The 16,020-nt window shown below is 41.3% G+C and overlaps 1 protein-coding gene across 2 annotated transcripts in view; it reads right to left on the bottom strand.

Annotated features, from left to right (window-relative positions):
• Positions 1-16,020, bottom strand: part of KLHL12 (kelch like family member 12) — a 37,448-nt gene that overhangs the window by 7,643 nt on the left and 13,785 nt on the right. For both annotated transcript variants that reach the window (XM_003823004.5, XM_063601337.1), the window contains exons 5-6: positions 12,266-12,415; positions 10,227-10,341 (exon numbers count right to left, since the gene is read on the bottom strand). In XM_003823004.5, coding sequence (XP_003823052.1) covers positions 10,227-10,341; positions 12,266-12,415 — 265 coding nt within the window. The remainder of the gene's footprint in view (positions 1-10,226; positions 10,342-12,265; positions 12,416-16,020) is intronic.

Raw genomic sequence — 16,020 nt, 5'->3', positions numbered from 1 at the left:
TGAAAAGAGACATGAAATCACGAGCAACGTGTGGACTTTGTCTGGATTCTGATTTGAACAACATAAGTACTCAAAAACAAACGACAAAAAATTATGGAAAAAAATTACACAAACACGTGAGAATAAGGAATTGTGTGATTTTAAACAGTGATAATGGCATTCTAGATGTGTCCGAATTTTTTTTCCTTATCTTTTAGAGACACACGTGGAAGTATGACACATAGGGATGGAATAATATCCAGTCTGGAATTTGCTTCAAAATAGCCTGGGTGCAGTGGCTCATGCCTGTAATCCCAACACTTTGGGAGGCCAAGGCTGGCAGATCACTTGAGGTAAGGAGTTCAAGACCAGCCTAGCCAACAAGACAAAACCCCGTCTCTACTAAAAATACAAAAATTAGCTGAGTGTGGTGGCACACACCTGAAATCCCAACTACTGGGGTGGCTCAGGCATGAGAATGCTTGAACCCAGGAAGTGGAGGTTGTAGTGAGCTGAGATAGCACCACTACACTCCAGCCTGGGCAATAAGGCAAAACTCCATCTCAAAGAAAAAGCTATGTGTTGATAATTGTTAAAATTGAGTGATGGGTATGGGGGATCATTATATTACTATTTTTATGTTTGAGATTTTTCTTAATAAAACATATACACTCACACATAAACCATGGAGTTTTTCTAAGAGAGCACTTGTCTTATGTACTTGCCAAATAAAGTGGACCCTCTCCAAAGTGAGCCAGCAAGTAGGTCTCAGGAGTCAGCTCCTTCGAAAATCAAAGCATGGCCAGGTGTGGCTCACGCCTGTAATCCTAGCACTTTGGGAGGCCAAAGCAGGTAAATCATCTGAGGTCAGGAATTCAAGACCAGCCTGTCTAACATGGCAAAACCCCGTCTCTACTAAAAATACAAAAATTAGCCGGGTGCGGTGATGCGCACCTGTAGTCTCAGCTACTTGGGAGGCTGAGGCAGGAGAATCACTTGAACTGAGGAAGAGGTTGCAGTGAGCCGAGATTGCACCACTGCACTCCAGACTAGGCAACAGAGTAAGACTCCAACTCAAACAAATAATAAAAATAATAATAATAAATAAATAAATCAAAGCATAAGAATGAAGGGTTCTTTAGTGATTGAACTAATTTTATGTCTGCCTAAAATTACTTCAAGTTGGGAGAAGCTAGGACCACAAGTTATTTGTTTCTTCTTTGGGAACACTATTCCCCTACCTATTCCTTTTTCTTACTCCACCTCTTTTCTTCCTGACTTGAATAGACAAGGTAAGTGTGATCCTTCTATCCAAACACATTTCCCATGTAGATGAATATGCCAGCAGATGATGTATGTATGAATAAAAATTCCCACACCAACCAAGAGGTACTTCCTGTGCTATGCAAATTTTAAAGTTTTCTATTGATTTTTCAGCTCTTATTTCTGTTGCTTTATATAACTCCCTGCCCCACCCCCCAACCCCCCAAAAATAAATATATATATCTAAAGAAGTCAGGCACAGTGGCTCATGACTATAATCCTAGCACTTTGGGAGGCCAAAGTGGGCAGATTGCTTGCACCCAGGGGTTCGAGGCCACTTTGGGTAACATGGTGAGACTCCCATATCTAGAAAAAAAAAAAAAAAAAAAAAAGCCAGGTGTGATGGCAAACGCCTGTAGTCCCAGCTACTCCTGAGGCTGACATGGGAGGATCACTTAAGTCCAGGAGGTTAAGGCTGCAGTGAACAAGGTTGTGTTCCTGCACTCCAGCCTGGGGAACAGAGTGAGAACTTGTCTCAAAAAATAAAATAAAGTAACTTAAAATAAAGAAGGCTGGGCGTGGTGGCTCACGCCTGTAATCACAGCACTTTGGGAGGCCGAGGCGGGTGGATCACTTGAGGTCAGGAGTTCAAGGCCAGCCTGGCCAACATGGTGAAACCCCATCTCTACTAAAAATACAAAAATTAGCCAGGTGTGGTGGTACACACCTGTAGTCCCAGCTACTTGGGAGGGTGAGGCACGAGAATCGCTTGAACCTGGGAGATGCAGGTTGCAGTGAGCAGAGATTGCACCACTGCACTCCAGCCTAGGTGACAGAGCAAGACTCTGTCTCAAAAAAATTAAACACAAATACAAACACAAAAATTAGCCAGGTGTGGTGGTGTGCGTTTGTAGTCCCAGCTACTCTGGAGGCTGAGGCAGGAGAATCACTTGAACCTGGGAGGCGGAGGTTGCAGTGAGCAGAGATCATGCCGCTACACTCCAGCCTGGGTGACAAAGCAAGACTGTCTCAAAAATAAAAATAAAAAGGTGCCTTCCGGCACCTTTTGAAGGGTGGGAGAAAAGAAGTAGAAAGGAAATAGATTATATTAAAAACGCAAAGAACTGACAGTACTTCCTGTTGGCTGAAATTTTCCCAATAAACATTCTGGTAACTATATGTCTACAGTGGAACTTCGTAAGAGGTGTTGGTGTGATGTATAAAGGAGTTTGTTTTGTTCTGTTTAAAAGACAAGGCCTTCCTCTGTCACCTAGGCTGGAGTGCAGTGGCACAATCTCAGCTCACCACAGCATCGACCTCCCAGGCTCAAGCAATCCTCCCACCTCCCAGGCTCAAGCAATCCTCCTACCTCAGCCTCCTGAGCAGCTGGGAGCCCAGTGTGTGCCACCAAACCCAGCTACTTTTTTTTTTTTTTTTAAATTTTTTAAAGAGAGGAGGTCTCACGATGTTGCTCAGGCTGGTCTCTAACTCCTGAACTCAAGCGATGCTTCTGCTTCGGCCTCCCAAAGTGCTGGGATTACAGATGAGAGCCACTGTACCAGCCACTCAGGGGTTTTATGGCTCTAAATGGCTGGGATCCTTCGATCACTGATTCCCAAACTTCTTTGCTGTGAAGGACTCTCTTCATTATTTTTCCCAACAGATCCTGTGTTTTGACAGACTGTCTACCAAAGTGAGTTTAAGTAATTAACTTCCTCGCAACTGCCAACAGAACTTTTGATAACTATGAGAGCAACAGTGTTTCACACTGAATGGATATAATTTTAGTTAAATCTAAAGTCTTTATTTAGCCTGTTCAGCTTTTTCTAGCACAAAAATGATTTTCTTTTAGAAAATTTAAAAATAACTCAAGGACTAGTATAATCACCATCCCCACTCACGTATTACCCCTCCCTGTTGAAAAGAATTGAAAAGTATTTTCCTTGTGATTATAAAACATATAATATACATTTTTACTGCTAAAAAAACTTGGAAAATACAGACAGGTATTATGAAAAAAAAATTACCCATAGTTCCACAATACAAAGACACACCAAAATGTAACATAATTTCCTTCCAGCCTTGTTTCTGCACATTTATAAAACACAAATGGGGGCCGGGCACAGTGGCTAGCGCCTGTAATCCCAGCACTTTGGGAGGCTGAGGTGAGTGGATCACGAGGTCAGGAGTTCGAGACCAGCCTGGCCAACATGGTGAAACCCTATCTCTAGTGAAAATACAAAAATCAGCCAGACATGGTAGCACATGCCTGTAATCTCAGCTACTCGGGAGGCTGAGGCAGGAGAATCGCTTGAACTTGGGAAGCGGAGACTGCAGTGAGCCGAGATCACACCATTGCCCTCCAGCCTGGGTAACAGAGCAAGACTCCGTCCAAAAAAAAAAAAACCCAAAAACAAACAAACAAAAAAACCTACAAATGTGACCATATTATATTGTATCCTGATGTTTTTCATTTTCCAAATATGTGAATAACTCTTTTAGTACATGGTTATAATATTCTTAGGCATTTCAGGGTTTATAATTTTGGGTTATAAACAATCACATAAATAACCCTGTGATAAATATCCTGAATATGAAACTTTTCCTGGTTGTTTTCTTAAAGAAATGGGAAGAATGCTGAGTAATGAACCTGAATTAGAAAAAAATTTTTTGAGCCAGGCATAGTGGCTCACACCTGTAACCCTAGCACTTTGGGAGGCCAAAGCAGGCAGATCACATGAACCCAGGAGATCAAGACTAGCCTGAGCAGCATGGCAAAACCCTGTCTCTACTAAAAATACAAAAAATTAGCCAGGTCTGGTGGTGCACACCTGTAGTCCCAAGTCCCAGCTACCTGGGAGGCTGAGGTGGGAGGATCACTTGAGTCCAGGAAGTGGACGCTGCAGTGAGCCAAAATCATGCCATTGCACTATGGTGACAGAGTGAGGCCTTGTATCAAAACAAACAAACAAAATAGATGACCATGGTGGCATACGCCTGTAGTCCCAGCTACTGAGGAGGCTGAGGTGGGAGGATTGCTTGAGCCCAGAAAGTGAAGTTTCAGTGAACCAAGATCATGCCACTGCACTCTAGCCTAGGAGCCAGAGTGAGACCCTGTCTCAAAAAAAAAAAAAAAAAAAAAAAAAAAAAAATTACTTTGAGACATAAGGTGACTTTTTGAAGCTGTTACCAATTATACTCCCACCAACACTATAAAGGTGCCAACTCATTCTACTTTCTGAGGCACTGGATAGTTTTTAAATCTCTGACACTCTGGTAGGCAAAAAATTATGTTTAATTCTTTATTATTAATAAGACCCTATTATTAATTAGGTTGAACTCCCTCCCTTGTATCTAGTAGCCAGCTTTACTTGCCCTTCTGCGAACTGTACACTCAAATCTTTATTGTTTCTCTCATGCATTCTTGGTTTTTTTTTTTTCTTTTTTGAGACAAGGTCTTGCTCTGTTGCCCAGGCTAGAGTGCACTGGTGCAATTATGGTTCACTGCAGCCTCAGCCTCGACCTCCTGGGCTCAAGCATCCTCCTAGCCTCCCACTTCAGCTTCCCTAGTAGCTGGGACCACTAATTTTTTTCTTTTCTTTTTTTTTTTTTTTTTTTGAGATGGCGTCTTGCGCTGTGGCCCAGGCTGGAGTGCAGTGGTGTGATCTTGGCTCACTGCAACCTCTGCCTCCTGGGCTAAAATGATTCTCCTGCCTCAACCTCCCCAATAGCTGGGATTACAGGCATGCGTCACCATGCCTGGCTAATTTTTATACTTTTAGTAGAGACAGGGTTTCATCCTGTTGGCCTGGCTGGTCTCGAATTCCTGGGCTCCATCGCCTGCCTCAGCCTCTCAAAGTGCTGGGATTACAGGTGTGAGCCACTGCTCTTGGCCTTGTCTCATGCATTCTTATGAGCTCTTTACACACAAATGGTTTTAACCCTTTAACCCTTTATCTATCTATCTATCTATCTATCTATCTATCTATCTATCTATGAGATGGAGTTTTGCTCTTGTTGCCCAGGCTGGAGTGCAATGGCACGATCTTGGTTCACCACAATCTCCACCTCCCAGGTTCAAGCAATTTCCCAAGTAGCTGGGATTACAGGCATGTGCCACCACGCCCGGCTAATTTTGTATTTTTAGTAGAGACAGGATTTCTCCATGTTGGTCAGGCTGGTCTCAAACTCCCGACCTCAGGTGATCCACCTGCCTCAGCCTCCCAAAGCGCTGGGATTGCAGGCGTAAGCCACCCCGCCAGGCCAACCCTTTAACCCTTTAAAGGGTTGTTCCAAACCTATGTTCCTAATTTATCATAATTTTGTATATGATTTTTTAATTTATTCAAATACATTTTTATTCTTTGTCATTTCTTCCACTATTTTGTGCCTAGAAAGTCCTTCTTCCCCAGAAGAACTCCTAAGGTTTTAATGTTTTAACCCTAAGTTGGAGACCAATACTCAAACAATCTGACTCATGTAAAAAAAAGCTAGTGAAAGAGTCAACCTGAAAGAAGCCTGTTTGTTCTCTGCCAATGATGGAGTACTTGTTAAGTGAGATTTTTATCTTTTTAATGAGAAAAGCTTGCCTAGGACATCTTACAAGAACAGTGTGAAAAAGCACATTTCTAAAACTGAAGAACCTGGCAGTGGCATGGTCATTATTTTTAGAAGGAGGGGAAGGGGAGTGTGTGTGTGCTGTGATATGTTGTTAGAGAAATAAGGCAGATGCAGGACTGCTAAAATAACAGGGTTCAGAGACTCACATTTCCATTTGCACTGATCTTTAGTTCAAAAAAGGAGACAGCCACAAATTAGAAAAGTAATTTCCACTATATCTTCTTTGAGACAGTAATGGCTAAGGTTAATAACTAAAAATCCCTTATTTGGCAGGCTATTTTAACTTGGCTGTCAATTTAATTTCCTTCTGCTGCATGCAGAAGAGTCATTATCCTGGTAGCTGGTTTAGCAGCCAATATGCATAGAGATGGGTAGAGGACATGATGGTAAGAACAATCTACCTTCTAAGGCACTGACAAAGCGATACTAATAATCTAATTGGAAACTGCTTCAGCATTTCCCTTCTAGAACTTCTGAAAAATAACCTCAAGACTATGAAGATATATAGATTTATAGTTTAATCCCTTAAGGTCAGAGCAATAAGCAAGTTCTCTAACCAAGCAGGAGCCCCTTCTGCTGCCTGTTCAGAGATATGCAAGAAATGTACCTCCAAAGAATCTTCTGGGTTTACTGATTCACAAAAATTTTCATTAGCTTTTAGTTCAATTTAATAAGCAAATAATGAGTGCTATCACGCAAAAAGGAAACATTTTTCTGTGTTGGAAAGTACCTTAGTGACTGAACATTAACTCTTGATATAAAGAACTGGTAACCCAGAGAAGTTAAAGGACTTGTCCAAACAGCAAGTTACTAGAGTGAGTGTCGGAAATTGGAGTAAAAATCAAAGTAAGCAAAATGTCTTATCTCCTAGTGCCAGGTTCTTTCCACTACGTCACTGGCTTTCATGGTATAGGTTGAATAACCCTTATCTGAAATGCTTACGACAAGAAGTGCTTCAGATTTCAGACACTTTTGGATTTTTGTAATATCTGCATTATTTCTTTGCACAACTATTTGCGCATCCCTAATTCAGAAACCCCAAATCCAAAATGCTTCAATGAGCATTTCCTTTGAGCATTATGTTGGCACTCAAAGTTTTAGATCTTGGAGCATTTTGAATTTCAAGATTTTCAGATTAGGGATACCCAATCCGATTTTTTTTTAGACAGAGTCTCACTCTGTCACCCAGGCTGGAGTGCAGTGGCGTGATCTCAGCTTACTGCAGGCTCCGTCTCCTGGGTTCACGCCATTCTCCTGCCTCAGCCTCCCAAGTAGCTTGAACTACAGGTGCCCGCCACCACACCTGGCTTTCTTTTTTTTTTTGTATTTTTAGTAGATACGGGGTTTCACTGTGTTAGCCTGGATGGTCTCGATCTCCTGACCTCGTGATCCACCCGCCTCGGCCTCCCAAAGTGCTGGGATTACAGGCATGAGCCACCGCACCCGGCCACCCAACCCAATTTTTAAAAATAATAATTATTTTTTAAAAAACAAAAGTAATGGCCAGGCATGGTGGCTCATGCCCGTAATCCCAGCACTTTAGGAGGCTGAGGTGGGCGGATCACCTGACGTCAGGAGTCCGAGACCAGCCTGGCCAACGTGGTGAAACCCCGTCTCTACTAAAAAATACAAAAAATTAGCCAGGCGTGGTGGCACACACCTGTAATGCCAGCTACTTGGGAGGCTGAGGCAGGAGAATCACTCGAACCCAGGAGACAGAGGTTGCAGTGAGTGAAGATTATGCCACTGCACTCCAGCCTGGGCAACAAGAGCAACCCTTCCTCTCAAAAAAAAAAAAAAAAAAAAAAAAAAAAAGTTCCTACCCTGGGAGGAAAGGCAAAATTGGGAGTTTATTGTTTAATGGGTACAGAGTTTCAGTCTTGTTAAGACAAAAAGAGTTACAGAGATTGATTGTATAACAATGTATTTAACATAAGTCAACTGTACATGTAAAAAATGGTTAAGATGGTAAATTTTATGCTAAATATATTTTATTTAATTAATTTATTTATTTTTGAGATGGAGTCTCACTCTGTCGCCCAGGCTGGAGTACAATGGCACAATCTTGGCTCACTGCAACCTCCGCCTCCCGGGTTCAAGCGATTCTCCTGCCTCAGCCTCCAGAGTAGCTGGGATTACAGGTATGCACCACCACACTCAGCTAATTTTTGTATTTTTAGTAGAGATGGGGTTTCGCCATGTTGGCCAGGCTGGTCTCGAACTACTGACCTCAAGTGATCTGCCCACCTTGGCCTCCCAAAGTGCTGGGATTACAGGTGTGAGACACCGTGCCTGGCCTGTTACATATATTTTACAAAAAAGAAAAAAAAGACTTCCATCCAGAAGGTATACAAATATTTTCCTATAATTTCTTCTAATATTCTCATAGTTTTTCAACATTCAGTCCTTCCATCTATCTTGTGTTGATATGTATCTGTGTATAAAGCATATGAAACACAGATCACATTTTGTCATCTTGCAGTAATAGAAAATACCATCTACAATGCCCTATCTAAAAGTTCTCTTTTTTAAAAAATGCAGTATCTTTGAGTGGTAAGATTATGGATGATTTTTATTTATTTTTTGCTTCTCTGTATTTCTAAAAGTTCTACATTGAACATACAGTACTTATGCCATTAAAAAATATAGGAGAGGTAGCCAGGCATGGTGGCTCATGCCTGTAATCCCAGCACTTTGGGAGGCCAAGGTGGGTGGATCAATTGCAGCCAGGAGTTAGAGACCAGCCTGGTCAACATGGAGAAACCCTGTCTCTACCAAAAATACAAAAATTAGCCGGGGATGGTGGCAGTCGCCTGTTGTCCCAGCTAGTCGGGAGTCTGAGGCACAAGAATTGCTTGAACCTGGGAGAGGTTGTAGTGAGCCAAGATTGCACCACTGCACTCCAGTCTGGGTGACAGAGCAAGACTCTGTCTTAAAAAAAAAAAGAAAAGGAAAAAAATTATATATATATATATATATATATATATATATATATATATGAGGCCTGTAATCCCAGCACTTTGGGAGGCCAAGGCAGGTGAACTGCTTGAGTCCAGGAGTTCAAGACCCAGCCTGGGCAACAAAGGAAGGCTCTGTCTCTACAAAAAAATACAAAAATTAGCCAGGCATGGTGGCACGTGCCTGCGGTCCCAGCTACTTGGGAGGCTGAGGTGGGAAGACTGCTTGAGTCCAGGAGGCTAACGCTGCAGTGAACTGAGATCACGCCACTGCACTCCACCCTGGGCAACATAGTGAGACCTCATTTCTATTAAAAAAAATAAAAGATAGCTGATAAATCACCATTCTACTTAAACCCATCAGTGAGCAGCTTATCAACTAACACCTTAGCACGCATCATGAGTCCTCAGTCAGATAAAAGGAAACAATAAAACAAAATACCACCCCATACATATAGAGTAATTCATAACTTATAAAATGTTTTTATACACTATACACCTAGGCTTTTGGACAGTGAAGCAAAGAGAATAGGAAATGGAAAGTATGGTGATATCTGAGTATTTAGTGTGTGCCAGCTATAGTGTTAGGTATCTTATATACATTATCTCATTCAATCCTCCCAACACTGAGATAAGACACTAACTCTCATCTTAGTGGTAGACGTATAGGCTCAGATAAATTGATACCTTGCCCAACCAGTCATTGCTGGGGCTTGGACTTGAACCTAGGTCTATTTGCTAAGATAATAGCTAATACACATAGTTATTATGTGCCAAGAAGTGTTTTAAGGCTTTACATAAATAACTTTATTTACTCTTCATAACAATGTTACAGGCAGGTTCTATGATGATTCCATTTACAGATGAGGCAACTGAAGCACACAGAGGTTAAGGTTCCTGCCCAAGTTATTATATCTAGTATGAGGTAAACTGGTACCTGCACCAACAGTAACTGCCAAAACCCATGTACTTTCTACCACACTGGGCTCCTTTTCTTCCTCTCTTCATTCCGGAATGGAAAAACCACATAAGGGGAAGTGAAGAGGTGGATGGAAGCATATACTACTTACATGCCACTATGTGGCACTAAAATTATCTCTAATTCACAGAATCTAAATAATATTGACAAAAAATTGTAACATATTATGTAATGCCTGACAATGTATGAAGTGCTTTTATATTTTATCTCATTTAATTTCCAAATAATTATGTGAAGTAGATAGAGAAGACATCCTTGATTTATAGGAAAGAAAGCTTTGAGTGGTAGAGTGACTTGTCTGAGATGATGGAAGAAAAGGTCTGAAATGAGGTGTCTGTACTTCTTATAGAGTGTTATCTTCAACTACGTTGTCACGTGCAAGAAGTAGTTGAAAAGCATCCCCTCATTCTGCCGAGATACCAGCTTACCTAGGCGAGCCCTTGTCCTGGGTCCCTGCATCTGACTCCGAAGTTCAGGCCTCAGATGAAACTTCTTTGCTTCATCAACCAGATCCCTGCATTGTAAACTACAGCGGATAAAAGGCTAAAATACAGCAGACAGTAGAGTTAGGCACTGGGGATACCTGTAATACTATAAGAGTACAAAGGGCACATGCAAATAATTAACTTCTGACTACAGAAAACCAGTTTGCAAAGCCCTGTGATTGCAGGAGTATTGCTGGTAGTAACCATGCTCTGGGTTTCCAGAAATGATTTTTAAAATTTACTTGAAAAATAGATAACATACTAGATGGATCAAAAATCAAATGACATAAACAGATATGTTGAGCAGTATTTCCCATCTATCTCAGCGCTTACATTTAACTATTTTTACATAGTTTGGATGCCCTTCCAGGGATTATGCAAACACAAGTACATAATAACTAATAAGAATTTTAAGGGGAAAACCAAAAAGATTCTGCTATTTTCTGGGTGACAGGAAGAATCATATTTTGTCTGAAATATCTCTCCCAAGGTTCACAGTCCTGTTGTAATTACCATTGTCTATTTCTGACAGCTCTGTACTGGACATCTTTCATTTGCCTCCCAACTCACTCTGTACCCTTTTCCACTCTGCTCTCTGGCTCAGAAGACTGGCCTATATGAACTGTGTCAATAGGGCTTCCTATGCCTTCTAGCTTCTGGTTGGGATCAGCCCAACCAAAGGTCAAGGTTTCTCTCAAGGCAGTGACTCTACACGATTCTCTTTCCTTTAAGGTTCTAGTAACCACTCCTCAACCTTGTCCCTTCAGCCTTAGGGGCTGTTAATAGCTTATGTCCTAGATCCAGGTTATTTCACTGTCTTTTGTTGTTTCTCTGAACTTGCACCTTTATAAACAGCTTCTTTATTAAAAAAACCTCTTCTAAAATTGTCCTGAGTATAGCATCTGTTTCCTGTTGGGACCCTAAAGGACACAGCTCTAATTAAATGGAACCTCTATTAACCTGACCCAAGAAGTTCTTAGTCGAACTGGAAAGGAAAACAAACAATAAATAGTAGTAAACACTTATGTACAAAGACTTGGTTTTAAAAGTTTTCACATAGTAACTTACTCAATGCTAACAAGAACCTATGAGGAAGGTACTATTATCATCCCTGTTTTACACATAAGAAAGCTAAGGCACAAATATATTAAGACATATTAAGTTCACAAAGTGGTGAATTTGGGATTTCAGGCCCGAGTCTGGTTCCAGAGTCTGTGCTCCTAAACACAATGTAAAGAACTAGATACAAGGGATATGTGAATTGGTTGTAAGAAAGACAGAAATCACAAACAGGAGAAAAAGAGTTTGAGATGTGACACTGACCATGCTGCAACTTTTCTAATGTGAACAACTGAAAAACTGTTTGTAGTTAACTAAGAGATCTAGGGCTGGGTCAGCAAGAGGAACTCTTCTTGCTGGGTTACCTACATATTATAAATCAATGCTCCCTCGAAGTATGGTCCAGGCAACACAGGTGGTATATATGGTAAAAATTATGAAAAAGTATCACAGATAACTTAAGTTGGAGAAACACTTTTATAAATAAACTCAACATGATATGACTAAAGTTGACACTAAAATGCATCAAACTCCTTTCATGCTGGCTTTACCAGAAGTCAAAAATGAAGAGGCTTGCTAAGTGTGGCATAAGGGCAATTTGGAACAATTTATGTTTAATGGAGAAGGGGACAAAGTTTATTATCAGGTGTTTATATAAAACACTCAGAGGCATGTAAAACAAAAAGACAGCAAAACACAAAATTGAACCACAGATTTTCATTTGTGTCAAGAGCCTGACTTGCCAAGAAATTCGCTTTTCTTAGAAATATGCTTGGGGACTACCCAGCACCACTCTCACTGGCATTCCTAGAGAGGCAAAACAGGAGACTCTGTGCTTACATTAAAATACTCAATTTTGAATACATAACACTAAGGTAAGAGTCCGTCAAGGTTTTGGATCCTGAGAGTGTTGCACTACTTACCTCAGCATCTATTACATCTGTGATATACCTGGGGGTTAGTAGGGGCATCCGCACATACTGTAGCAGGTTAGGCAAGGATTCTTCCCGCTCTTTCTTGGCATGCTTCACCCAGTTGATGACAGCCTCAAAGACTGGCTCTTCAGAATCCACCTGTAAATGTATAATTACACACCGTGGATCCTACTTTTCCAATTAGCTCACCATCTCAAAACGTAACCATGTTCACTTTCTCCTTCCTGCTTCCCATTGCCCACCACCATTATTTCCCATCTTCCAGAAATAGCTAGGCTCTTGGGAAACAATTTTTTTCAGACACAGCTAACAGACCAGGAAAAGAATTATAGTCAATTTGGGTTAAAAAAAAAAAAAAAAAATATATATATATATATATATATATATATATATATATATATATATATGTATCTCTCTCTCTCTCTCTCTCAGATAGATAGTACCTAATAAATCACCAGTCACATATTGGCCTTCGTTTCAGAATTTTTCCCATTCCTGAATTGCTTCTGGTCTTCTCTATAACTTTAAGGGAGGTAGGTGGGGGAATCTGTTGCCTTATTCGAAATCAGCTCTTGAAATAATTTTAAGTCATAATTGTTATCTAATGATCTCCAGGCTCACCCCTCAAATTGTTCACCCAAGCCTCTGAAGCAGGAGCTTCTCTAACATCACTATGTTGCAGTTTTCAAAAGCATTATCACCGTTCTGCCCGTGGACGCCGCCGAAGAAGCATCTTTAAAGTCTCTCTCCTCCCTGTCGTCATGTCTAAGTCAGAGTCTCCTAAAGAGCCCAAACAGCTGAGGAAGCTCTTCATTGGAGGGTTGAGTTTTGAAATAACCAATGAAAGCCTGAGGAGCTATTTTGAGCAATAGGGAATGCTCACGGACTGTGTGGTAATGAGAGACCCAAACACCAAGTGCTCTAGGGGCTTTGGGTTTGTCACATATGCCACTGTGGAGGAGGTGGATGCAGCCATGAATGCAAGGCCACACAAAGTAGATGGAAGAGTTGGAGAACCAAAGAGAGCTGTTTCAAGAGAAGATTCTCAAAGACCAGGTGCCCACTTAACTGTGAAAAAGATATTTGTTGGCAGCATTAAAGAAGACACTGAAGAACATCACCTAAGAGATAATTTGAACAGTTTGGAAAAATGGAAGTGATTGAAATCATGACTGACTGAGGCAGTGGCAAGAAAAGGGGCTTTGCCTTTGTAACCTTTGATGACCATGACTCTGTGAATAAGACTGCCATTCAGAAATACCATCCTACGAATGGCCATAACTGTGAAGTTAGGAAAGCCCTGTCAAAGTAAGAGATGGCTAGTGCTTCATCCAGCCAAAGAAGTCGAAGTGGTTCTGGAAACTTTGGTTTGGTCGTGGAGGTGGTTTCGGTTGGGATGACAGCTGTGGTGGTGGTGGATATGGCGGCAGTGAGGATGGCGATAGTGGATTTGGTAATGATTGAAGCGATTTTGGAGGTGGTGGAAGCTACAGTGATTTTGGCAACTACAATAATCAGTCTTCAAATTTTGGACCCATGAAGGGAGGAAACTTTGCAGGCAGAAGCTCTGGGCCCCTATGGTGGTGGAGGCCAACACTCTGCCAAACCACGAAACCAAGGTGGCTATGGTGGTTTCAGTAGCAGCAGTAACTATGGCAGTGGCAGAAGATTTTAATTAGGAAACAAAGCTTAGCTGGAGAGGAGAGCCAGAGAAGTGACAGGGAAGCTACAGGTTACAACAGATTTGTGAACTCAGCCAAGCACAGTGGTGGCAGGGCCTAACTGCTACAAAGGAGACATGTTTTAGACAAATACTCATGTGTATGGGCAAAAAACTCGAGGACTGTATTTGTGACTAATTGTGTAACAGGTTATTTTAGTTTCTGTTCTGTGGAAAGCGTAAGGCATTCCAACAAAGGGTTTTAATGCAGATTTTTTTTTTTTGGCACCCATGCTGTTGATTGCTAAATGTAATAGTCTGACGGTGATGCTGAATAAATGTCTTAAAAAAAAAACAAGAAAGAAAAGCATTATCAATTAGCCTTCAAGGAACTACTGTGTATTAGGCACTATGCTATTTGAGAAGATATATCTAATTAATCATCTGGGGAACTTAGGTCTAAGCATACATATGACCAATTAGATAATGTGAGATACACTCTAAAAAAACCTACACTACATCATTGGAAGGACCTAGGTATATAATAACACCTAGGACTTCCCAAAGACAGACACCTGAATACAGGTCCTGTGCCCCTTCTACCAGCCCCTACAGAGTACATATTCTGGGAGATACCTTTCAGAGTGTCACTGTGAATAGATAAAAAAAACTTTTCCTAAGAAGTGTGATACTCTAAAAATGCAGATGTTTCACAAAGTTCATTCATTTGAGGGCGTTACTGAACCCCACTCTTAACTGCCAGGCACTGTCCTGGAAACTGATTACACAATGGTGAACAAATCAGATATGGTGAACAAATCAGATATGATCCTTGCTCTTAAATGGGGAGTCAAACTGCTAAATCAGAAAAATGAACAATCTCACTATTATTGCATACTACATAGGAAAGGTACTGGGGCTATGAGACAGAACAACATGAGATTTCCTAGTTTAGATTGGTGAGGCAGGGAAGGCCTCCCTGAAGAAGCAACAAATTGAAATCTGATGGATGAGTAGCAGTTAGCCAGGGGGAGTAAGAGAGTACTCCGAGGCAGACAGAAGAGCACACTCAAAAGCACTAGAAATGCATTGTCCAATACACTACCCACGCGTGGCTATTTACATTCACCGTAATTAAAACTAAATTAAAAATCAGCTTCTCAGTTGCATTAGCCACATTTCAAGTGCCCAACAGCAACACGGGGCTAGCGGGAGCAAACCAGACACTATAGATATAGAGTACTTCCATCTTCATAGAATGTACTATTGAACAGCTCTGTTCTACAGCAAAAAAGAACTGGCAGCTTGAGGAAATGACTAGAAGGCTAGTGTAGCAGAGTGAATGAGGGTGATAGAGGAGTAAAATATGAAGCTGGAGAGTTAAGCAAGGGCCAGATACAGAGAGCATTAGAATACTGGATTTGACTCTCAGAGCAACTTGAAATCATCCGAAGGTTTCAAGCAGGCTAGTGATATGATCATATTGATGTTTTGTAAAGATTATCCTGGCTATTGTGGGTAGAACAGTTTAAAGGGCCAAGAGCTAGAAGAGGTTAGATGCTGCTCTGGTACATTAGGCAAAAGGTGACGGTGCTTACTGGACTATAGTTGTGGCAGTGGTGAGCCACTGGAGAAATACTTGGGAAGTTAAACTAACCCAGGCAATTGTTGGATAAGATGCAGGGGAGGGTACAGAAGATGCCCTTGATCTTAACTTAAAACTTTTATATGATTGGCAAATAGTTTTAAGCAGATACATGCTAGACTCTGACACATTCTAGGTTAAATTAGGTATATCAATTTAAAGATGGAGTTTTTCAATCATGAGCAGAGGTTTTTTAGTTTGTTTTTTTAAGACTAATCAAATGGGCTGGGCGTGGTGGCTCACGCCTGTAATCTCAGCACTTTGGGAGGCCGAGGCGGGTGGATCACGAGGTCAGGAGTTTGAGACGAGCCTGGCCAAGATGGTGAAACCCAGTCTCTACTAAAAATACAAAAATTAGCCGGGTGTGGTGCGCACGCCTGTAGTCCCAGCTACTTGGGAGGCTGAGGCAGGAGAATCGTTTGAACCCAGGAGGCAGAG

This window comes from Pan paniscus, chromosome 1, assembly GCF_029289425.2.
Source record: "Pan paniscus chromosome 1, NHGRI_mPanPan1-v2.0_pri, whole genome shotgun sequence".
NCBI classification, from domain to species: domain Eukaryota; kingdom Metazoa; phylum Chordata; class Mammalia; order Primates; family Hominidae; genus Pan; species Pan paniscus.
The sequence above is the reverse complement of the archived record's forward strand: the minus strand, read 5'-3'. Positions and strand labels throughout refer to the sequence as shown.